This window comes from Amblyomma americanum, chromosome 2 (genome assembly GCF_052857255.1).
Source record: "Amblyomma americanum isolate KBUSLIRL-KWMA chromosome 2, ASM5285725v1, whole genome shotgun sequence".
Classification (NCBI taxonomy): domain Eukaryota; kingdom Metazoa; phylum Arthropoda; class Arachnida; order Ixodida; family Ixodidae; genus Amblyomma; species Amblyomma americanum.
This window is the reverse complement of record NC_135498.1, coordinates 123,574,468-123,599,395: the sequence shown is the minus strand read 5'-3', so window position 1 is coordinate 123,599,395 and position 24,928 is coordinate 123,574,468. Positions and strand designations below refer to the sequence as shown.

At 44.1% G+C, this 24,928-nt stretch overlaps 1 protein-coding gene across 1 annotated transcript in view; it reads left to right on the top strand.

The window, feature by feature from the left end:
• Positions 1-14,610: 14,610 nt before the first annotated feature.
• Positions 14,611-24,928, top strand: part of LOC144121792 (fatty acid synthase-like) — a 116,580-nt gene continuing 106,262 nt past the window's right edge. Inside the window, exons 1-4 of the mRNA XM_077655190.1 lie at positions 14,611-14,750; positions 15,517-15,843; positions 16,528-16,728; positions 17,276-17,398. Coding sequence (XP_077511316.1) covers positions 14,612-14,750; positions 15,517-15,843; positions 16,528-16,728; positions 17,276-17,398 — 790 coding nt within the window. The 5' untranslated portion in view covers position 14,611. The remainder of the gene's footprint in view (positions 14,751-15,516; positions 15,844-16,527; positions 16,729-17,275; positions 17,399-24,928) is intronic.

Below are 24,928 nucleotides of genomic sequence, written 5' to 3'. Positions count from 1 at the left end.
CTTGGCTTCCCCGCCCGCACCAAAGCGGGCCTGTTCGAACTTCGAACGCGAAAACGATCTCGAGTATTGGATACCTTCCGCCAAATGTAACACGATATTTTCTTCAGCTTCAGCCCTAAACGGCGGAAAACAAAAGTTGTTATCTGGCCATAAGTGCCTTGCCATTCCAGGTGCTGTGTTCTGCGGTGAACAGGCGTTAACTTTAGCGAGAACGCAACTTGCCGCGCAAGAGCTCAACTTCAAAAATTCTTTTCTCACTTTAAACCAAATATTACGCCAATGAAAAATACAGAAATGAAAGGCAATAAAGGTGTTCTATGTAACCCGCTATTGTTTGTATTTTTACTGAGGCCACCTCAGGATGAAATTAACGAGTGCTTTTGGCTCAAAACGCAATTTTTGAAACTTTAGTATTTTTTTTTACCTCGATGTGTGCACTTTCATCTCCTGTAACATTTGTTACGGGTACTAGACATCTAAAGGAACAGAGCGGCTATTTGATAATTTCTAAGAGCAAGTTGATATGTATAACGAAAAACGACCAAAATGTGACATTTGCACACTTTTTGTCGATTTAAAAAAAATATGCCGTATAACGCTGCGTGCTTCGAATTATATCGAAAGCCAGAATCAGTGCAAATGTGAATGAAACAATTGTGAAGTATTTTCAATAAATTTGAATTCTTTTTTATTATTGAGCAGTGCCTGGTTTGTCGCCTTTTATAAATATTCAAACTGCCCTCACCTCAAGAATAAGATTGTTCCGAGAAAAATATTTCAGGCTTTAATTACACACATTAGGATAAGTTCCCATGAATTTTTTTGAACAAATTGAAGATGATCGAGCGCAACGTCTGGGTCGTTTGCGTGGAATGACCCAGTTGTAGTATCTGTAGGCATGGCTTGGCTTGGCTTGGCTTGTCCTGTCTTGAGTCGGCCTGCGTTGGCTTGGCGTTTGACTGCATTGCCGCCACTCATAGGCAGGTGAAACCAAGATCCGAGGCACAAAATAGAGAGAACGCGAAAAGACAGAAAAAGAAGAACAAGAGTTCAAGAAGACGAATAAGAAAATAGCGAAGAGATGAATGAAGAGAAAACATGAAAGAAAGAGCTGAGAACGAAGGGACACGCTGGAACTATCTGAATGTTTTAACTAACCCGTAGCCTAGTCTAGACAGTTTTATTTGCCTCAATGAATCGTTCTTAACTCAAAATCTCTTCTTTCAAGTGCAAAGCTGCCACAGAACGCCGGACATCCTGAATTCTGGTCCCGTTATTTATTTGAAGCTTTCACTATAGAAACACATCACCGCCGATATGAAGAAAAGAGTCAGAACAGAGCGAGGAGTCATTTCGGAGCCTATGCTTTGAAGGTATTTTAACTGCTGTTAAATTTCAGACGTTTCCTGAACGGTACCAATGCAGGTGCGCACGTCACTGCGGTTCTATTTTTCCTGGCTACACGCCACTTGTTTTCCGGCTGTCGAGCGTAGTTTTGCAGGAATATAGAGTCCTGTGGGCGCCTCTAGTGTGCTGCGTGTGCAACATCCACAGCTATATTTATTAATTATGATAAGATACTTCTAAGAAGCTAAAGGCGGAACGACGCAGCATGATTGGCGCGACTTCACTGCACATCATCGTAGCTTTCGCGCTGTCTTTCTTATTCCCCCTGCGGCCAAATCTGAACGTTTTACGCCTGCAGTCAACTACAGGCGTATATGCTGTGTTGTTTCACGGTTTTAGTTCGCGTGCTCTGAGCGGTGTGCTTTCATGAGACGTAAAACACACTGTTGAGTTCCTGTAAAAAATGATTGAAATGGCCAAATCTGTTTCACTAAGCGATTACAGGTCAAACCCAACGTCTTCTGTATCTCATGGGTTAAGTCATTGTCTCTTGTAAACTGCCATCAGTGAAAAGGAGCGCTTTTATTAGCTGCGCTGCAGCGGACCACTACGCTTGTATGCATTATACATCGCCGAATAAAAAACATTCATATTAACGGGTTGTGGCTATGCTTTAGAAAGGAGCTGCTGTTGTTTGCTAGTATTGACTTCTGTAGTACAGTTTTGTATGGTGGAAGCAGTTTTTTCCGATGGAGTTTGATATAGAACCCTTCTCCGTAAAGTTCCAAGACTGAGTCCAATAAAAAATGCGTTTAACATTCAAATCATGTGTGCAGCACCCGTTCCAAACAGTCTCCCTTGCCGTCTATACACAGCTTCCAACGTTTCTTGAGGTCTTGGAAAGAGTTCGAAAACGCTTTTTTTGGCAGGGCTGTCAGCTCCTTTCTCGTGGCGTCTTGAATGTCCTCCACGCTCCTCGGGGACCCAGCGACCTTTTAGGGCTCTCTTCACACGAGGAAACAGCAACAAAATCGCATGGGGAGAGGTCAGGCGAGTACGGCGGATGGGCAAGTACAGTAACGCTGTGCTCGGCGAAAAAGTTTGTCACGCTGAAAGCAGTGTGCAGCCTTGCGTTATCGTGAAGGCTCCATTGTCCAGATGCCCATAAGTCAGGGCGACGGCGTTGCAGTGCATCATGCATATGTTGAAGAACACGGATACAAAACTCTTGATTCTCCATCTGCCCTTGTGGGACGAACTCGTGGTGTATGACGCCTCAGAAATTGAAAAAAAAACTATCAGCATCGTCTTTGTATTGGTCTTCTGTCACCGCGCCTTTCTCGACGTCGGAAAGCTTGTGGAGCGCCATTCGGCGCTCTGCCTCTTTGTTTGAGGATCGTATTGAAAACACCATGTTTATTTCTTCAGCAATGATGCTGTCGACGAACGCAGCATCCTTCTCTGCCTCGGAGAGAAAATCAGCGCTCACTGATGCCCACGTGCCCTTCTGGTCCTTTGTTAGGGAGTGCGGCACAATTCTGGCATTCAGCTTTCGTTTCCCGAAGTTCTCACGCAAACTTTGGTGGCGTGTTGTCTTACTAATGTCGAGAGCATCTGATAGCATGCGGACTGTAATAGTGCTGTCTTGCTGTACGATTTCCCTTATCCGAGTCGCGTTGTTTCCACTCCGTGAGGTTGAAGGGCGTCTCTGCCTTGTCTCGTCTTCCAACGACGTTCTCCCCAAAACGAACCTCTTGGGCCACTCGGAAACTCGCGGCCGCGATAATGTCTCGTTGCCGTAAGCGTCACGAAGGTGCTCATACGTCTGTGTGACTGTCTTGCCAAGCTTCACACAGAATGTTATGTTTTCACGCTGTTCGAGGTGGACGTCCATCTCTCCACATTCACTCACAGTAGAATGCGCAGACGACTAGCGACAATGTATTTTTTCTGCATATAGTGCGATGTATCGGCTGCCACAGCATTACCATAATTAGCTCAGGTTAGCCCGAAAAATGGCGCTATACAATCGCACCAACATTTGTTTTGGGAAATCATTTCTAGAGAAGAAAATAAATCAGTCTCGAAAATTTACGGACAAAGGTATAAGCCCTAAACCAAACGGTAGTGTTTTATGACTTTTCAAGGCGAAAAACGTTTTAAGACTGCCGGTACTTGCAATAATACTGTTCCTAAACCACATCAATGTGTGCCTTTCTTCACATAATCTGCTACTAGTAGTGTGCTTTCTCTTGTACAGTTATCACAAAAAAGATTAGCAGAAATTATTCTAGGCTGGGGCGGCAGTGTCGGGGCACGCAGCGATGCGGGGCCGCATATACAGCGGTCTAGAGAGTGACCCAGCATTTTCTACATCCCATGTGTGGGGAAACATTGACGAAAATATGTTGCGTTAACACGTTTTGGCGGGCTAGTTGGTTAAGCATCTTGAATAAACAGCGCGAACAAAGACGAGCACAAAAGACAACGCCGTGTCGCTCGCTTTCTTGTCTTTTGTGCTCGTCTTTGTTCGCGCTGTTTATTCAAGACGAAAATATATCTTTTGCAAGAGCCCGCACGCCCCAGCGCGCCAAGCGTGAAATAGCGCAGCGCTTTTCTGGGAACTGACATGGGATTGCGAACTATCTTCTTTATTTGCCACATCTCTTTGTTACACACATATTACGTTGCGGCTAGACAGGACAGCCTTGTTTTTTTTTCGTGCGTGAATTTCTGTGATAATGCTTGCGACCATTTCTTAATAACTCCGATTCTTTGTATGCAATAAAAAGTTGACGCAGCCTCATATACCGGTCTTGTCAGATGGGTGTCTTTTAAACCGTCAGTTATTGTGAAACAGCAATAAAAAATTTGATATTTGTGCTCTGTAGTGGCAAGACATAAACCGCGACGCATAGTATGCGAGGAGGACAGAAACGACTCAAAGCATCGGTGTATAGAATACGCGCTGGCGAACGGCCATCGTCTAAAAACCTCCCCGCTGGTCCAATATTAGGACCTGCCTAGTAATTGCAATACTGCGGGAGCGTAGCTTCTGTTAAACTTGTTTTGTATTAGCCGGGCACATGGAAGTTGCGAGAGAATTGAAACATGTGCAATCTAAAGTTTAGTGATCGCATTTTTATTGTAAGATTCACCTTGCCATTATCATAACGGTCCTGGCTGTTTGAAGCATATATAGAAAAACTTTTCATATTTCCTGCCAAAACGTTTGATTTCTTTGTGTTATCAGGGATAGATGAAAAACAGCGCGTAAGGCATAACAGCAGGACACACAGAGTGTTGATTTTGCAGAGAGCACCTTTCTAGGACGCGTGCATGCGAATAAGCATGCATGCTATTCGGGCTAACCTAGAAGAAAATGGCATTTGCTGCTTTATTTAGAGCCAGTGTCGCGAGTGCGATCACTCACTTTTTTTCCTTGCCTCTTTTTCCTACAAACAATGAATTAGACGCGAACAATGGAAACATGTTTACTCAAGCTGTAATATTTTACATCTGAAGGTGCATATTGCGCACTGCAGATTACTGCATGGGAAATTTAAATAAATCAATTAAACTAAAGTTTGACTGCATTGTGTCTTTGTTGCAATCACCTGACTGCTTGCTTCTTACTGAGTCAGTGCTCGGGTGTTTAAAAAACGTAATGGCGATTTTATTATATTCTAGATCCACCCTAATTCGAGAGAAGGCAAGAGTGTTGTTTTCAGCGAGTGATTGTGAATGCCGCGTTGTTGTGTTCGTGCGAATGCCAAATTCTTAGGCTCAGCATTTCCAACGTGTATGGCTGAATTGCAGCCATCAGTAGAACTCCCCTGGGTTAGACTACACTCAACTAGTGGTAAAATGCAGCAAAATGAACGAAAATACAGAGAACAAGGGAAAAAAATTTTACGGTTTTAATTTAGTTGAACAGAGTAGACATACGAAAGCTTTTGTTTAGTATGATTGGCTCATGGTTTTTCTTTGCTGGGTCGGTGGCACGTGTGGCGACTTTAGAAGACTAAGGTAAAGCTGATCTGGCCTGTTTGCGCTGCAGATGGAAGTTTATGAAGTCAACAATTTGCGATGCACAGCATGAGGGTGTGTTGCAGTTTAACATGAAGCATAACTTGCGGCAGCTGAGCTGTGGCTTTCGAGGCCGCAGTATCTAAAATAATATATATACTGCGCGTTCGGTGTTGGCGTCGGTCACAGATGACGCTGGCCAAGTCACTATCATTCAGATTGACCTCGCGGAGGCCTTTGATAACGTGCGCCATAATTTTTTGTTTGTAGTCTTGGAACGTGGAAACTTTGGGGATGTATTGCTAAAGGGAATTTCGGTATGGTAAAAAAGTCTAATATAAGCTTGATCGCAAGTCATGAGCTTACCAAACCCTTTCTACTAATCTCGTCTGTCCGACAGGCTTGTTCACTATCAGGTGAATTATTTGCATTATATCTTGAACCCATGTGCCTTAGTATCATCAGATCCCGAGCTATTCGAGAATTTTCAATTGATCATTGCGATATCAGGATTTTAGCCTATGCTGGTGATGTCGTCCTTTTTTTATTCGGATTAAAAGAGTGGGCTTGAAGATCTGTATTTAGCAGCGCCGTTCTGTGCAGTCTCTGGCGCTGCTCTAAATTTGTAAAAATCTAAAGTATTCTGGAGCTACAGAGTTGAAGAAAGATAATATTTTTGCAAAACAATATAATTCGAGATGTTATTTTGTATTCTTTTCGTCTGCTTCTAGAGAATTTTGTCAGAAGTTTTGAGAAAAAAATGGGGATGGTTTTTTTTTTCATTTTTGAAAAAACACTATGTTCAAAAATGCCAGATCTACGCAATGTTTCTTGCACTTTCCTTCATTACATAAGAATTGAAGTCGAACACTCGTTTACCATCTCGACGTTTATCTATTCGGCAAAGCTGAAAGAGATAAGCTCAATATTTAAATAGAGAAGAATTGTAGAAAATAGCCTCTTTGAGACTTGTGCCTGCTCCAGAACTTTTTCTAGGAAGTGTAAACTTCCTGAAAATGGCGAAAACAAGCCTGAAATATTGCTTTCAACCTAAACTTTTAATATGAAAATATCTCTATCATGACTTTAATATCTCGAGTATTACGTCAGTTTGAAGTTGCGAAATTGAGCTGTGCGCGAAAACGCTGCCTCTGCTACGACATCGTTTATTTTTTTTTTTTTTGCGCTGAGATACTAGCATTTTCACAGAAGGAAATTCTTTTTCAGCCTCCTGAATAATGTGTGCATAATATAAAAACTAATCGTACAAGATAAAAATTTGAAAGTTTTGGGCTGCTTGGTCTTTTGTTCGATCTTAATGCGACCAGCGCAAAACGCTTCGCTCCCCAGAAAATCCGGCTTCGGAGTTCTGAGTGATAAATAGGGTAGCATAGGGTGGTCCAGACGCAGCCTAGGTGGGCATCCAATGTCACGTGACGTTGGCGGGTCATCACAACGTACCCACCGATTTACTAGCAAACTTACCACTCTGGCAGGTGGCAATTAAATCAAACTTGATCGCGAGAGGTTGCTCAGAAAGAACAACGTGGGTCGTACAAGACCTTCCCGTGGCAGCACCAACCATCGCATTGCCGTGGGGCATCCCTACCTGCTGCATCATTTTGCCAGGAGTGGTATGAGGAGTTTCAGGGTCTTGTGAATGTATGAGAAAGAGTAATGTTTGCCTCCAGTGCGCGCCGGCTTCACTTCTGACACTGATGCGTTTGTGCAAGCGTTGAAATTCTCGGATGGTAGGCGTAAATGGCTTAAGAAAAATAAGAACTTGCCTGATAAAAGCCGTAGCTCTTTGGAAACAGTTTCGAGCATGAAAGAAGTACCGTCTCGTGGTTTGATTCTTTCACGGACAATCATGTAGCGTAGAAGGGCCGTACGCGCTGCACTCGCCTCACACGAGGAGCCGAAAATGTTAAGACGGTGCTCTGGCGACTTCCAAGAAGAGTGGCCGACAGGCATATATAACACTCTGCTTCTTTTCTGTTTAATTATTCTATTTTTGCCTTCTGCAATTTTTACTTGTTGTTTAACGCTCTTTAGTTCTCCGTCTCTTTGACCTGCATACTTTGTATTTAGTTTCCTTGCCTTCTTCCGCCATTCCAAGTGAACGCTCTTTCTGTATATGTAATTAAATACCTTAGCTGCCTACGTGTAATTGTCTGCAGTTTCCTCAGGCGTTTGCATATAATATTTTACTCTAAGCTTTCCGTGCTTCGAGCGATACCCACCCAATATCCCACTGTATTGCCTCGCTTTTGGTATTCCCGTGGGAACCTTGTGCTAATCTTACAACAGCTCCCTGATTTAGTTCTAATCTGGACATCACTTCTGCGCTTGGGCACAAAACGGCATTCCCGAAATTCAGCCCTGGCACCATTATTTCTTTCCAAATACCTCTCTGTACGTTATCATTGTTGTACCCCAAACAAACGAAGCCCATATAAAAAAAAAACTCCTTGAACCGCAAACTCGCAAGCAACCAGCCAATCGCTTTAACAAGCGGTAGAATTGAAAGGGCGCTTGGAAGCCATATCTCATAAGCTTGCAGCAAACCACAAGAAACAAAGTGCAGATTGAATCAATAAATTAAATTTTCATTGGTGTACACTAACCCTACGCTATTGCGTTGCTATACGCAGTCAGTGAAGAAATGTCCCTCTCACTTTTATACTCCATTTGTAGGAAAACTAGCGCTTGATGATAATAATGCCGCAGTTTTTTTTCTATTGGCATCCAGTAACTATCCGTCTCTTTGTTCGCACTGTCATTGTTTTTGTACTTACTCTATGGTTCGCATGCGTGTTCCCTTCGTTCATTTGTGCATAGAGTGCGCACTTTTTGGACATAGTAGTCCACGCTCTTCTCTTGCGTTGCGCCTCGTTCTTTTTTGCCCTCTTCCTGGGGCATATATATTCAGTTGAATACAGCAAACCTTGCCCTGCAATTACCTTCATTACACTCATGTGCACTCCCTGACGAGCTGACTGAGCCCTAAATGACCCTCAGTTATAAATAACGAATTCCCTATTGCACGTGTCTATAAGGCTGCGACACAGATCCATGGCTTGAAAATGGATTGAACGAAAGCGCCAAAAGAAACCACGTCGAGAGTTAAGAAACGGACACAGGGCAGAGAGTTGGATATAAACGATATTATGCCAAAGCGTACAAAAACCGAAGTACATAGGTCTACAGCCGTGCGCATGTCCCGCAAGGAAGGGCACATCACTTAACCTGGAAAAGTGATTATCATTGGTGATACACCAATTCCGAAATCGCACTTCGGATGGGCCAGAAGTTCTGCGGCACCCGCGAAAGGAATAAAAGCGGAGTCCTGCGCGATTGATTTCTCGTCATGGTACAGGACGCTTATCGCGCCAGATGCGTTGAGCAGTGTACTGTGGTTTTGGCTAGCACGTCAAATTCAGTCAAACATGCGGAGGGGTTTAGCTCAGTGATCAAGTTCCTAATCTCGAAAAACTTGCGATTGGAAAATGCTGTTAAAGAGGGTTGTTTTGTCTTCTTACCTTAATTGTTGTTGCGGATAAAACGATGGTAGCCATCCAAAAGAAATTTCGGCTGGTCGCGGCAAATCTAGATAAGGTAAAATCCAAGGCTACGCACTTAGTTGAAAATTTGAATCAGGAAGGCCTTAAAGACAGTATAAATAATGCAAAACGCAACTGTTTAAAGATTTTCTTCCCTGGCAAGATGCATAAATCAGGAATGCCGTTCAGGGCAATTGTGAGGGGGAAGATCACCTGGCAATATGAAGCTTCCGGCTATTTATAGAAGCATTTGACATTGGCTACTGATGATGCCCTTAAAAGTCACAACTCTGAGTTTGTCGTAATTTTTTTACAGCAGGAAAACCCAGAATTGTGTACAGCCTTCAGCACAGATGCAGCAGATTCGTTCTACACTCTTGCTCACAATGAATTGAAGTCTTTCGTTTCAAGCTTCGGACAATGACGAGGAAAAATTCCTAAGTATATGTGGCATTTCAGTAGCTAGGTTTCTTGAGCTGCTGTCTTTTTGTGTGAAGTATACCATCATTGATTGGGAAGGCGCACTCTATGCTAAAAGCAGGCGTTTGTATAGGTTCTAGAATGCCGCCTGTACTAAGTGATATTTTTCTCTTATTCGTGGATCGAGGCATCCAAAAAAGTTTGGGTTAGATGATGTCGCGTATATTCAGATGCGTTAATGAGTTTCTTAATTGAACAAATGAACTTTTCTAGACACATGTATGCTTTGATAGAAGTATTAGACGCAAATCTACGTGGTTTGTTGTTCCCCACTGAAGTTCCGGTCGGTTACCAGATGAAAATTTTATGCTTGTATTTGACTACACAGAATGAATACATTTGTTTGAACTACTTACCATGGGCCGAAAAACCATTGCTGAACTATACATCACATCATTCAAAGACAAAAAGTGGAATTGTTTCATTCTTGTCATCGACGTTGTCCAAATCATGTCACCATGCTATTAAACAAAGCTTCCATGATCAGGCTAATAGACTTACGGATGCAGAATACCCAGATGAAGTCATCACTTTAGGTTGCAATAAAATTAGTAAAAAGCTGAAAACTTCGGCTTTGCCGCCTTCTTCACAGCAAAAACGTAAAATTAAATGTTCGCAGCACTCCCTCCTTATGTAAACAGCCTGCCACATGGGCTTCAAAATGTGGCCCATAGGTATGATATTGCTGATGTTTTCTCGGCACCAAATAAGCTCAATAGAATTTGTTCATTTGCAGAAAATAAGGCTCGGAATCGTAATAAATCTGTAGCAACCTGTGGGGTCAAGCATGATAGAAAGGTTTTGCTGCCGTGCTCTGAGGGCGTGGTCTAGAAAATATCTATGTCCTGCGGACAAACATACAATGCGCAAACGGACAGTGTATTAGTGAAAAACTCAGAGAACATCATAATTGATTATATTCTAACTGCTCTACTAATTTATTTGATCCTTGCCGAGAATATCAATCCTATTCTCCTTCTTTCAAGTATTGTGACGTATTGTATGAGCACCCCGTACAAATTACCAGAGAAATCGTAGAAACAAAACCTACATTGCGTGTCAGCAAACTATCTCTGTTCCTGCGTGATAGTGCTGTTACCTATCTTGACCCAACGCAGTTGCGCCTGCCTTGTGGCTTTGTTGTTTATTTATTGCCTGTAATCTCTTTACATTTCTGTTTTCTGTGATTAAACTTCAGTTGAGAGTTAGCGCTTGTCCTGTCTTCTTCTCCCCTTTCGGCTTCTTTTTTCACGCTGTTATTTCTGAACATGTATTTTTGAACATGGGGTCTTTGCTTCATACGCACTGGTGTGATGGTATAAAGCTGGTTTAATTAGCAAGCGCTGGGGATGATGCCCTTAGGCACGCCTGCAGCTGGCTCAGAGGATGTTCATGTGTCATAGACGTCTGAAAGAACCTTAACGGCCTGTGAGGGGTTGGGATTTCAAGCGTGCTCTCTATTAATATAACGTTTCACAGCAGACAGAAAGTAAAATTTATTGAGAGGAAAGGTAGTGAGGTCAGCCGGTGGAAACTAGGTAGGTGGAGTTCAAATACGTAAGCAGACCGTTTGCTTTGCGCAGGCGCGTCAGAGAGGTTTTTTAGAGGAATCGGATACAGTAGCTTCGGAAGTCATAGAAGGTTGCTATCTTCTAGGTGATCGGGACCTCGACCACAGCATGCTGACACAACTCTTGCAACAGCTGAGTGAAGACGACTAGGTCTGCTTTCTATATTTGGTGAGTTCTCTAACTCGATTACCTAAACTGAGTGTGCAACCTGGGCAGATGCCGCGAACTGGTCGATTGACATGAGCATTACTTGCTCCGGTGTGTTATTCACACAGGATTGCTTTAACGCGAAGGGAGGACGTTTGAACATGTGCGGTGCCAGTTGCCCCATTTGTGCGATCAACTACCGGAGGATGCCGTCAAAGATTGCAGTTGTTATAAAACTTGAGGGCTAAGTTTTAAACTTGACGGTTAAGTTTTCAAGTTGTTTTAAACTTGAGGGCTAAGTTTCGAGATTACGTGCCATAAATATCATGAAGGATCTTCGACTATCGCAGAAGTTGGTGCTTGTGATCACGATGTGTCCTCAGAAATCTCGTCACGTCTATTGGGAATAAATTTTCTAACTCGGCTTCCATGGTAGTGGTATGACCGCGTCCTGGTTGCGATAAACAGGGCACAATAAAAAAAATATATATATTTTCATGCGGTATTACATTCATAATCTCTAACCGCATACAAATTCTTCAGTAATATTGAGGAAGTGGCAGTAATTGTTACAAAACTCAACAAAAACAAAAATAAATAAATTAGGGCTTACGCTCTCACACCCAGTCAGGACTACAAAGAAGCCGAAGCTTCCACGAGGATGAGTAATTGGAAATCAAAACAGTAAAAGCCCACTAGACTCTACATACAGGCCATAAGAAACAAAAGTTATGAAACAAGCCCACATTTCTAGCATTAGCTGTGAATTTCAAGAATAGCTTCTAGAATCTATTTGAATAGCTTGCACAAAGAAAAGTTCTTTGACTAATGCGTACGCCCTTCTCAAAAGTCAACAGAAGCAGAAATAGGGGAACTGATATGCTTCAATATTGGATTTAACTGCGGAAAACAGAACATATGCAATTAAAGAGGTCTTAGTGTAGGACTTCGGAACAATTTCGCAATATCAGCGTTGAAACAGTTTGACACGTCTATAATAATTCAAGATAAATCTGGTCTCATCTCGTTTCATACACATAGTGCTCAAGATGGGTGCCGACTGCTTTGAGCATAAGCAAACAAGCAACAAATAGTTTCGCCCTAATATCACAAATTTAAAATGTCGCATTTTGTGCGCGACAAAATGAAACACGCATGCAAATATAAGATATGCAGTTATGCAGTCATTCAACGCGAACTTGGCGCCATAGGCACCAATGCACCAATACAATCTTCTTAAATCATGACGTCCCCACAACCAGAGTACTTTTGGGACAGTAAATCTCAAGATATCAAGCCTCTTACCATAGGAAACACTTAATCTGTGCAGCTTAGACCGCTGTTTGGTTCTATGACTTGGTAAAGACTTGGTTGTTTAACAGCCAGGCTTTGTGAGTAGCCTAGCTACGCGATTTTTTTTTTCAGTTTCCTGCCTGCTTCACAGTCCTTTTCTGTTCTAGTGTTCCGGTTCTCTCTCTTTTAGCCTCTAAGCCACATATTTTAGGCCCTGCTGCACGCTACTGTGCCGCCTTTTTCCACACGTGTCGTTGGCTTCTAAAATGAATGCCTTGCATGAACTTCACGTACAAACATTCTGAATCTTTGAGTGCGGTAAAAAATAACGAAAAGTAACAAATAAATTTTTAGCTTAATGCAGGGTGGTTGACCGTTGGAACTGCACAGCTTGAAAAAATGTGGCGTGCAGAATTTCGCGCTGCTTCGAGTACTTTCGTGTTCAAAAAGGCTCGAGTCAAAATATTTTTTTTTATTTCCTTACAAAAGACCAACCTGCTCACTTTTAAGTTTTGTTGCAGTTGACATGTGGTAGATGACGTTAACTAATGTTCAAATAATATGATTATGAAAGTTAGAGGGCACATAGTAACAAAATGTCCTGTTTTGCCCCGCATACTCCTGTGCACACAAAGCCGAAAGTAACAAGGAGGAAAGATGGCCAGGCAAATCAGTAACACAGTTGGAATAAGAAACACCAAGGCATGGCACTCCCTGGTGCAATATATATTTTATTACGATTATATCTCCTCCTCTAGTTCCGATTTATCACATCTAACTTACCTCACAGTGCAGTGATTAAAAAGCCGTGTTCAGTCAGTCATAATTCTAAACTCTTCAAGTTGTTGTAAAGCAGCAGGTTTTTCGTTGTGTAGTTTAAGCTTGAAATGACTATATAGTTTCTTATTTCATCGCCAGTCTGCTTTCTGAAAGCGAAATAGAGCTGCACAGAGCGTTGTGTTTCATAGTGCGCTAAGTCGTAACGGTTTCACGAGAAAACGGAATAGAGCGAAGCTATCTGCTCACAACGCGATCAACTTGGCTGCTGACTACATTTAGATACCGAGTATTACCGCGTTCATTAAGCCGTAAACCCTCTCTAGAGGACCGCTTCACTGTGTTGTCTGAGCAACGGCAACTGACTAAGACCATATACGCTATACATGCACACAAAATTTCAGTACCCGGAGTTTGTTTACTACTTTGCGGCCAGGAAATAGGTCTCTGAACATCTCAGTATATGCTAATCTAACGAAGAAGCTAGAGCATGGCTCAATATCAAAACATTGTCTTCTTGAAGTTATTTTACCGAAAAGGGTCGTAGTTCAAACCCACTTTCCGGTTCCCTTAGATAAAGTTTCGAGCCTGCACCGATGGTGCTCCACAGTTACAATGGCTTTCCATGTGAGTTAAAAAGCTCCAGCAGTCACTTTCATGGCGTCATGTTTACCTGCTGTGTTGTCCTCGTCGTGCAGGGAACATAGGAGCAGCTTTATCAAGGCTTTCGTCTATGCGGCCGTTTAATGGCACCACGAAAGAATCTGGAGAATGCTGCTTGATTGTGCAGCGAAGCCTGCCTGGATTTTTTCAATGCCTTTAGGACTTAACAATTGTCCTTTTTCGGGAATTCTGTGAATTCTGTGAATTTTTCTGTGAATTCCCTCAGCTATGTTCACACGCGCTGCTTTTTATCGCTACTGTCGATGTAATCTTCCGTTACTTGATACACCTGTTTAAAACACCAACAGCCTGCTGGGCTGAGGGCGCGGCGAGCGTAGCATAGCTTGGCTACAAAGTGGACACCTCTTCGTGCAGCGCCGGCGCGTTTCATGACGCACGTCCAGATACTCAGTATCACCAATTTACCGGCTCTAAGGAAACTTTACTTCCCGAAGAATGGTTATTTTTGCCCTCTGTTTCAAGATTACGTCGCAAACACGCCAGATGTGACTGCCGCATGTCCGTGCTTGTTAACAAGAAAAAAGGTTTTCCACATTACACACCTAGCATTGCATGTTCTGCTTCAATCATAATACTAGTCTGATGTTCACAAAGACGAGCTCGTGCTGTGGAAGTTTTTTCTGGTATCAAAGAGAAAACTAGGGCCGCTCGATGGCCTTTGGGCCGTATTCGCTTTTATCAGTAATACTTTGATTTGCGTGCCCTCTTTTGCAGTGCAACATGGCAATGAATGTCGAAGAATTTGTGATCAGTGGCCTGTCGGCCCACTTTCCGCAAGCGGACCATCTCGTTGAGTTTAAGGAGAAGTTGTACTCTGGTGTCGACTTAGTTACAGATGACGAAGCTCGCTGGCCTCGAGGTACGTCTGAGCTTCCAGGCAGCTTTACAGTTCCTTACTGAGTTTTGGCAGCTACCGTGTGTTGCTGCGTACATCTTAACAATAATCCAGGGTAAAATCCTGGACTATACAAAAAAGAGTGCTCACAGATCTAGAGATGTTCGCGATAATTCTTTCTTTAATTTCTGTGCAGTTGCAATCACTGTTTTTTCGAATGGCTTACACAGACTCTATGATAATTTGGGCACATCAAATCGTGCAAGAAAGTGCATAGAGGAATATACAGCAAAAACATTATTCTAAAAAATGGCATTATAAAATAGTGACTTTTCAAGCAGCGCAAATGTATGTGCTTTGAATAATGTGGTATGTTCGGCTTGTTGGCCTGCAGTAACTTTAAAAGAGTGCGAAGCACTCTGGGGCAAGCAAACACAAATTTATTTGGTGGAGCGTTGATAGAGCCCTTCTCTATGAACGAGAGCTTCCTGATTAAGGGCTACCAATTGAATGTAAACGCTCGTGAATTCATTCTGTGCTTGTTCCGTTCATAGCGTTTTTTTCGTTCAGGGCCACAGAGAGGGTGCCAAGATTTACCACACTTCTGTAGTGATTACCTCTCAACGAACTGCAATCTTTCAGTGTAGCTGTAATTACTTCTATGGAAAATAATTCCAGCGGGGGGGGGGGGTGGCAGATAAGAACCTCGCACAAAAGGAAATTCTTCCCAGCGCCAAACAAAAGCAGTTCATTTCTTATATGCAAATTTTTCAATATATCTCCACTGTAGGCCACCTGGGCTTGCCAGAGCGAATGGGAAAGATTCGCGACCTCACCAAGTTCGACGCACAGTTCTTCGGCGTGAATCCCAAGCAGGCGCACCTCATGGACCCCCAGATCCGCCTGTTGCTGAAGACCACGTACGAAGCCATCGTTGACGCTGGCTACGACCCCGAAACACTGCGAGGACGCAAAGTGGGCGTCTTCATTGGCAGCTTTTACGTCGAGTCAGAAGAGGCTTTCAATGTGGACACAGACAAGGTCGACGGCTACAGCGTCCTCGGAAGTGGGCGGGCCATGTTGTCCAATCGTATTTCATATTCTTTCGACTTCAAAGGTAAGCGAGAGCCTAAGGCGAATGAAAACTAATTATTGAGCACTGCAGACTCCTGAGGTTTTCCTGACCTTGCCCCTCACGCCCTTCATGCGCCCAGGGTCCCTCATCGCACAATGCAAATAAAAGCACTTCACGGCCGCAAAGACAGATATTTTAGAGCCCAAGAAATTCGGGCGCACACATTTTTTGCCCATGCGCCTTAAATGGCGCAGACGTCACGCTCGAAATTTTCAGAATTCCAGAAATTTTCAGATTCCTTATTGTTCTGGGAGCCGTGAATCTGTCCTCACCAACCATTGTTAGCGGTTATTTACCTTGAAGGGCAGGTTTTTTCTACACTCCCTTCACCTCTGAGGCCATTCGCCACGTGTTTTCTGTTTCCTGATTTTTTCTATTGCTATGTGCACTTCTCATTGATTCTCTTATTGTGCTCTTGCCGACAGACTAGAATATATTAGTGGCTTGGAGAGTACCCCGTTGCCCCCGCCATGTGCTGGTGCGTTAGTTCATTCGCTTTGCAAGACGAGACGTATAGAGAAAACGGGCTTCTGAAGCCAACGCTGGGTGTCATTGCTTCAGCAACAGGACGAATCTGCGGCATTGTTCAGAACATTCCACATTTAAGCTTCTTAGCCTGAAATGAAATGCATTTCTTGTATATTTTGTTTTTTAATGTGCTTTCAGGGCCAAGCGTCACTGTCGACACGGCGTGCTCTTCGGCAATGATAGCCCTTAACCACGCTCTGCTGGCCCTCCGTGCGGGACAGTGCGATGCGGCTATTGTGGGCGGGTCCAATATTTGCCTCAAGCCAGCCACGACGCTGTCCTTCTTGCGTCTCGGAATGCTTTCTCCAGAAGGGATGTGCAAGTCATTTGACTCCAGTGGTACGTGTTTCATGCACATATCCTTGTAGTTGTAGGCTCTTATTTTTACTGATAAGTTACGAACTCAATTAAGACGATAGGACCGAGCAGCCATTCCTTTGATGACCAAGAATCCTGCATTTTTAATATTGAACTATAAAGGTATAAAAGCTAGGCGAGAGCCGGTCCAACACCACGGAATCGCAAAGATGCCCGGAAAGGAAAGCCCCACATTTAAAATTTTCCGGGTTTTTCCGGGTTTTAGCTGTCATGAGCTGCTTAACTGTAGGCAAATTAATAGACTTAATATATCTTGCCAGAAATATTACACGACTTAAAAAACATTCACAGTAAATTTATGTGGTCCGGTCACTACCTTCAGCACACATTCAAGAGTTCATACCTTAGGGGAATTCATTTTCATCCGCTCCTCAAAAAAAAATAAGTTTTATGTTGTTTGGTGTTGTTACTCACGAGTTTAAATTAGCTTTAAGCAATATAGTTTTCACTGATGTACTGAATTTCCATTGATGTACTGAAAAGTAGCTTGATTGTTTTCTTTTTTCAGCGAGTGGGTACGCCCGAAGTGAGAGCGTAGGCGTATTTTTCATTCAACGTCAGTGCGAGGCTCGACGGATCTACGCCAAGCTGGTCAATGTCAAAGCCAACGTGGACGGCTACAAGACTGAAGGTAAACGCATTGACAAAAATTATATTCAACGCTTACTTTAAGCACCACGCTATAAACTGCGCAGCGTTGCGGCGGAAGTTTCACGTGCCAATCTAGAGAAGCGCCCACATATGCTCCAGCCAGCAACCAGGCACAAAGTGAATCCTGCTTAAAAACACAACGCAGAGGAAAGTTTATTGGACGAACTGGTATTGTATTGCCATAACTACAAAGCGGAAGTCTTGGAAGTTTCAGTGTGAGACGTACAAGCTGACAGCTGCTTTTATAAAAGAGGGTTCTAGAGTAAAAATAAAAGCTCGTGAAAGCACCAACAAACTAATAAAGATGGAGGCTCCGCGGCCTTCACCGAGATGCTAGTTCTGAGGAGTTGTGAGCCGTTCAAGTTGTATCTGAGAAGCACACCTTTGTGCAGGTTTCAAAAAATGAAATCCACGAGGCGAATAAGCTCAAAAACAAGACTCACTTCTCCACACTGTTAAGCATAAATATTTAATTTTTGTATTTAAGTACACGCACTCAAGTGCCTCCCCCTCCCCCCCCCCCTCCACACACACACACCGTAACGTCGCAATCGAGACGATCTAGGCAGTTCACCAGGCCAGGAACACAGTCAAGCGAGACGCAGTCCAGGTGCCGCAAGGCAGGGTCGAACGGGCCAACCCACTTCAACCTCCTCGTCCTTGCTTCCGCTTTCTCGCCCGTCGTTAGAATTCCGCAAGTCCGTAACACTTCCTCCGCCGCAGGCGAAGCCCACTGGGCTAGTCAGGCATCGGTGAGAGAGTGGAATTGTGTATGTCCGATGAGAGCGGACATAGACGAGGAAGAACGGCCTGTGACCGGTTGTTTCGTGTCTAGCGGAGATGTATGCATATATCATAAATATCAGAATAGAGAGCGTATTTGTGATAGCAGGTGACATAGTACATAGAGAGCATGTTGATGACTGTCCGGTTGGTTCGTTCTTTCACACCATTAGTTTGCGGATAATGGACGGTAGGATCACAGAATTGCGATGTGCAGAAATGAAGTTCTTCGACCACATCGGCAGTGAACTGGCGGCCTGATAAAAACTAGAGAGGGCCTATAGCGTTGATTAACAGAATGCAGAAGAAAGACGGATACCTTGTGCGCTGTAGCCGAGCGGAGAGCAGCTGTATCACTGTAAAGAGTATGGTAATAAGTAAAGACGACGATCCAGTGCTTACAAGAATGAGGCAGGAAAAGAAGTCGAGAGGTCTACACATGACTTCTGAAAAAGATGTCTTGAAGGCGTCACAGAGTGGAGGTGACCAGGAGTGGCACCAGTGGGGGCGCTGATGACTCGCACACTGGGCACAGCTAGCCACATACTTCTCAGTTGTATCACGCATGCGCGAACAGGATAAACATTCTTGGTGCTCTAGAATGTCCCCGCAGGTCCTAGATGTCCCGAAGTCAGGTCATCATGCATGACGCGCAAAATAGAGGCCCATAGGCTGGCAGGCAGCGCGAGATGAAAGCGGAGACCAGTGGCACAATAGGCCTTATGTACAGATGTCGATCTCGTACACAAAATGTACTGGAACCTGTAGCGACTTGTGCAGCTGTAAATATCAGCTTGAACTGCTGGTCCTTCTGTTGCTTATCGTGGAACGTAGGGGCATCAGGAAACTGAGGGATCACAGAAACGATAGAGTTGTAAATGTACCGGCTTCACACTTCGCCGTGGCTAGCGGCGACCGAGAGACAAAAAGTATTGGAGGACTATAAAAAGAAAGAAAAATAAAGTGTCCCTGCCCGTGCCACTAAGTATAACGGGCTGCACTTGAGAGACATATATTACGTTCGCGCAACCTAAGAGTTCGCGCAACCTACGTACACATAACAGGCTAGTACCGAGATAGAGAGGTTAGATTGGTATAAACAAAAAATAAACTATTCTGCCCGCGCCGTCTTGCGAAGCAACGGGCTAACAGAGATACAGTACGCATAAGCCTGTCGGCATCCACTCCTGTACGAAACTGTGTTATTAAATTCTTGCATGGAAGACGGCCATGGCAGTGAAGCCGCTCAACGGAGAAAACTAGCGTAAGGAGTGTTACTTGCCGCCATAACGCTGAATCAGCACAGCACCAATGACAAAACCACTGGCGCCAGTATGCTCTTCCGTTCGAGCAGAAAGATTGAAATGGCGTAGAATTGAATGCAATGTTAGGAGGAACTTAAGCTGGCGAAGAGCAGTCCCATTTATATGTCCGCTCGTATAGAGCGTCTTCGTGAAGGAGGCACGTGAGTGCCAGGGCGAAGTCTGAAAAACGGGAAATAAAGTGGAGAAAATACGAAGAGAGTTCGAGAAAACTTCGAAGGTCCTTTACAGTCTGAGGCGTGGGAAAAGATTCAACAGCCGCGGTCTTCTTGAGGTCAGGTCGGGCACCTTCTCCGTCAACGTGGCGCCGGACCACCAATGTCTGATATTCATCAAAGCGACACGTCTTCGAATTAAGTACCGGACCAGTGTGCTTCAGGCAGTTCAACACAAGGGTGAGGCGTTCGCTGCGCTCATTGAATGTCTGGCCAAAAATGACATCATCGAGGTAGCACACAGAGATGTGCCATTTCTCGCCATGGAGGAAAACGTCCATAAATCTCTCTAAAATTGCAAGAGAATTGCACAGGCCAAAAGACATTATGCTGAATTCAAATGGGGATCTGCTAGCAGCCCTACCGCAGATCGATGGATGAAAAGTATGAGGCGAAGAATAGGCAATCGATGGCGTCATCAATCCACAGAAGGGTGTACACGTCTTCCTTTGGTACAGATTTTAAGCGACGGTAGTCTACGTAAAAGGGCCATGTAGTAGTTTTCTTCTTCGCCAACGAAAGAGGCGGCCCATAGACTTCAGGGCTTTCGTACAGAACCATTTTAAAACACATCCCGAACTTGTTCGCACATCACCTGGCGTTCTCTTGGTAACATTCTATACGGCTTCTGTCAAATGGGGTGTGAATAGCGGGTGTCAATCCAATGCAGTGTACATGACATAGGAATACTGGGTGAAGCGCTGGGATCTGCAAAATCAGATAGAAGACTACTTAACCGGCAAGGCCGCCAAACATCACGGTGTTCATATTTCACCGATTTTGTAATCATGCGACACAGTTGTGAGTCCATAAACAGCGCAGCAACAACTTCGTCTTGTGCGTCCTCAACCAAAGCCACCGCTTCAGGTCCTTTTCGGCTGCACGTGGAAATCATATGTTGGCCAGCAGAAGCACAAGCCGCGGCCAACTTTTGATGGCCCACAATCGTTCGAAGCCCTGGAATTCTGACACCACGAAATGCGGCACAAAAATGGGTGTCTTGGCTCAGGTACACTAGAGCAGCGTCACATCAACATCAAAGGCACCGGAAGCAAGGCTGGGGCAAGAAACTTGGACGCACATCGTGGACAGCGGACGCACACAGGTGTACTCGGATATGCAAAACACATCCTTAGGAGCTAGTGGCACTTCTCAGAGTCCAGGCGGAAGAGAACCGTAAACGCAGAGTTCCCCAGAGTGACAGTCGACAGTAGCCTCCAACATGCGCACAAAATCGATACCCAGAATAACATCGTGTGTATATGTGGGGAGAACCGCAAACTCCGCCGTGAATGCCATTCTGTCGAGCTACACTGCAACAATGCACATCCCAAGAGCACGTAATAGCGGACCTCCCGCGCCATGAAAGTTCATATTTCGGTTCCAAGGAAAAAACTTTTCACCCTAACAAGTTCCTAAATGGTAAATTCATAATGACTATGGTTGCACCCGCATCAGCTAAAGCGATTGTGGGCACACTATCTACAACCACATAAACTTTCTTCAACATAAGAACTGTTTGAGGAATTTCTAACGGCAGCGCAGTCGCTAGCGGCCTCACCTCCAGCGGCCGCGCTGACTCGTTTTCCGGCGAAGGCGATTGGGAATGCCGCCGTGGCGACAAAGAACAGCGCGCAGAGATGGAAAGCGCTGGAGGGAAACTGCGGTCGGCATTTATAGAGCGGTTGCGTGGTCCTTCGATCCGGAAACCGTCGCTGAACGTCGATGGCCATCGCCAAGAAGGACTGTATGAAGGATTACTGGCGGAGTACGGTTGACAGGTCGCTTGTAGCTAATCAGTGAACGGCGGTGGCAGTAGCGAGCGTTGTGCCCCTCGATGACGAAGCGGTGGCACAGGGAAGCGGTGCGTCGAAGTCCTTGTTACTAAGAAGTCTTCGATTAGGCAGGACGCAATGAGTACCCAAACACGTCTTCAGGCCTTCTGGCTGGGCGTGGGAAAGAGTGGGCAGATGGCCGTGAACAGTATTCATAGTACAGATAGTGGTAGGATTGGAAGTCAGACAAGAGTGAGCAGTAGAAAGTCGGATGACCAGGGCCATCGAACCTTGATGTTAAACCTTTCACTTAACAAAGCTCTGGCATCGAGTGGACTGCGCAGGAATCTCGTGGAGAAACAGCAACTTCAGAGGACACGGATGGTGTACACAGTGCGATCTGTCGGATCGTCATTGACAAACCCATGAAACTCTCTTCAACGTTGGCCACAGTTGGGACATTGGACAGGCGCCCAAATTTGGGCGTAATGCAATGAGCCTTAAACGCCTCGAATGTGCGGACTTGCCGAATGGCATCTGAGACCGCTGCGAAGCCATATTTCTCAGAGAATTATAAACCTCGTCTGCAATTCCCTTCAAAAATGTCTAACTGTATCTGCGTCAGATATATGAACGTTGGTGGTTTTAACATGGTACCTCCTCTATTTATGTTGTGCCCGGTAAGTGGAGGCGGTGTCACGCGCTTTTACAACCCGCTTTTGTCGCTCGAGGTTGCCGCCGAAACATTGCTGCAGTTCCGCAGCGAAGCGTTCCCAGGTTGTGAGGGAGTCCTCGTGGTTCTCACACCAGACCAGAGCACTATCAGTAAGCAAGAAAACCACATTTTCAAGCTGAGCGACGGCGTCCCATTGTATATAACCTCTCACCCGTTGGTAGCGGGTCAACCACTAGCCTACCACTCCCGCGAAAGTCCGAGGCTCTCGGTAATGCCGGGAGGAGCTGTTGGCTGCGCCCGAAGGCCGGTCAGCAACCTGGATAGCAGCGACACCTCATACGGCTCATGGCTCCTCTGCCGTTTGCATGGTGCTTGTCAGTGGTCTTTAGCCGGCAAGGCGACGACTTTGCTGTGGCTTCAATGGTAATGGCGCCGCGGTTAGGGCCTGGGGATTGTTACGCGGCCCCCGCACCACAATCTTACAACAGTAGCATCACAACTGGGGCAAACGTTTCGGTTGGAATGAACGCAAAAATATTTTGGCTCCCATATTATGCCGTAAAAAATTCGCGAACATTGCTGGGAAAAGTAAGGCTTTGCAATAATGACAGTTTTTGGTACAATAACGGGAAAAGAAGCCGCTAGAACCTGAGACCAAATTTGTTCTCAGTATTAATGCGTTCTTTCTGCTATCGCTGGACAAAATTTGTAATTCTAGAACTGGTAAATGATTTTAATTAAGCGTTGTATTATCCTAAAGATTCAAATTTGGGAAAAAAGACTGAATTAGACACACATTTAACAAATTGTCTCTGATTTTCATTACAATTTCCATGAAAGACCTTCTGTACCTGGTAATTCTAAACCAAGTAAAAGTGTTGCATTATATGTTTTTAAACTATAGTTTTTAAATTTTAAACTAAAGAAGCCCTAACACAGACTACATATTGTTCAGGGACCATTACTGGATATATCGAATGTAAAAAGCATGAATCTATCTTAGGCAATGCTTAAGTGGCCTACACTACTGTTTTGCAGTGGAATCAGGTCTGTACAAATCTACCATCTCGTACTGGAGAAAGCGACATGAACGGTTCCCCTTTATGTGGTTATACAGTGTACGGAAACGGGGCCATGCGCCTGAAAAGCTTTTTTTTGGAGAAGTTATCAGTTCATCTAAGACACTGAATTTAGAAAGGTTCAATGCAGGATGTATTTGTTAACAGATTCTGACATGTAGGACTATCATAGCCATGAAACGCTATATGTATACGCAAGAGACGAAAGCGTTATTAGGTAATGCGCGCTGCTACTTTTCTGTGTAAAGGAAGTCCATGAAGTCTTTGTAGCCGCTCTGGCTTGCACCTCAGGAAAAATGAACCATCCAGTTAAAAAACCCTCTTATAATAAAGATACTGATATTTACATTTAAAAATGTTGCCCTTCTGAAAATGCAGGAATAATAATTATTGCGGGTCATCTGCGACAGAATAAATTTCGTTAAAAATAAACAATAAATAAATATCGTGACTTAACAATATTCACGACAGCTAAAAAATGGAAATAAGGACGTTCAAGTTACGAAGGTCGACATATTTTTGTTTCCTGCTATTTCATTTCATTTCATTTCATTTATTGTACCCTCAAGGCCCTTGGGCATTGAAGAGGGGAGTGGTTGTATACAGGGGTTTAGTACAAGGCGTTTGATTTCTAATTATACAATGATAGCTAAGGCGGAACAAAAACGCTGATGGTCGATGATGGAGGCTGTTCTTCCGGGAAGGGGGTTCCAGTCCTTTGCTGTTCGTGGAAGGAAAGACTCAGCTGCGCATTTTGTTTTAAAGAAAGGAATGACGATTTTATGCGCATGATCAACTCGTGATGAAACATATGATGGAGGAAGTATAAGATCGCGGTGCAGTCTGGGGTTATGATACATTATTTTATGCATTAGGCAAAGGCGAGCGTGCTTTCGACGGCTAGCAAGAGATGGTAGCTGTAATGTATTCTTCATAGAGGTTACGCTAGCGGTACGGTAATAGTTCTGAAGGATGACACGTGCCGAGTTATTCTCAATTAATTCGAGGGAACTGATCAAGTTTTCCGTGAGGGGATCCCAAATGGACGCAGCATATTCCAACTTACTCCGAACGACAGATTTATAGAGGAGAAATTTCAAGGAAGTGGGGGCTGAGAGAGTTACGGCGAAGGTAGCCGAGGGCACGGTTGGCATTGTTAATCATTGAATTGATGTGAAAAGACCAAGTTCGATCACTTGCTATGTGAACGCCTAAATAGCGGTATGAAGACACTTGTTCTAGTTCGATGTTATCTAGATAAGAGGTGGGGTGTATATAAATGCGTGACACACGTAGTACTTTACATTTGGTTTTGTTTAGTTCCATTGGCCACGTATTACACCACTCAAGAATTCCATTAATGTCTTTTTGCAAAAGAAGAGAGTCGTTAGGGTCGTTAATTTCACGAAATATTACACAGTCATCTGCAAATAAATGAATGTGGGAGGTAACGGAAATAGGAAGGTCATTAATATATATCAGGAACAAAAGGGGTTCAAGGACAGACCCCTGTGGGACTCCTGAATGCACGGAAGTGAATGGAGAACAAATGTTATTAGCCATTACAAACAGTGTTCTATTACAAAGGAAATATTCTAACCATGCTAAAACATTTGGGAGAAGATTTAGCTTGCTAAGTTTAAAAAGAAGTAGTTTGTGA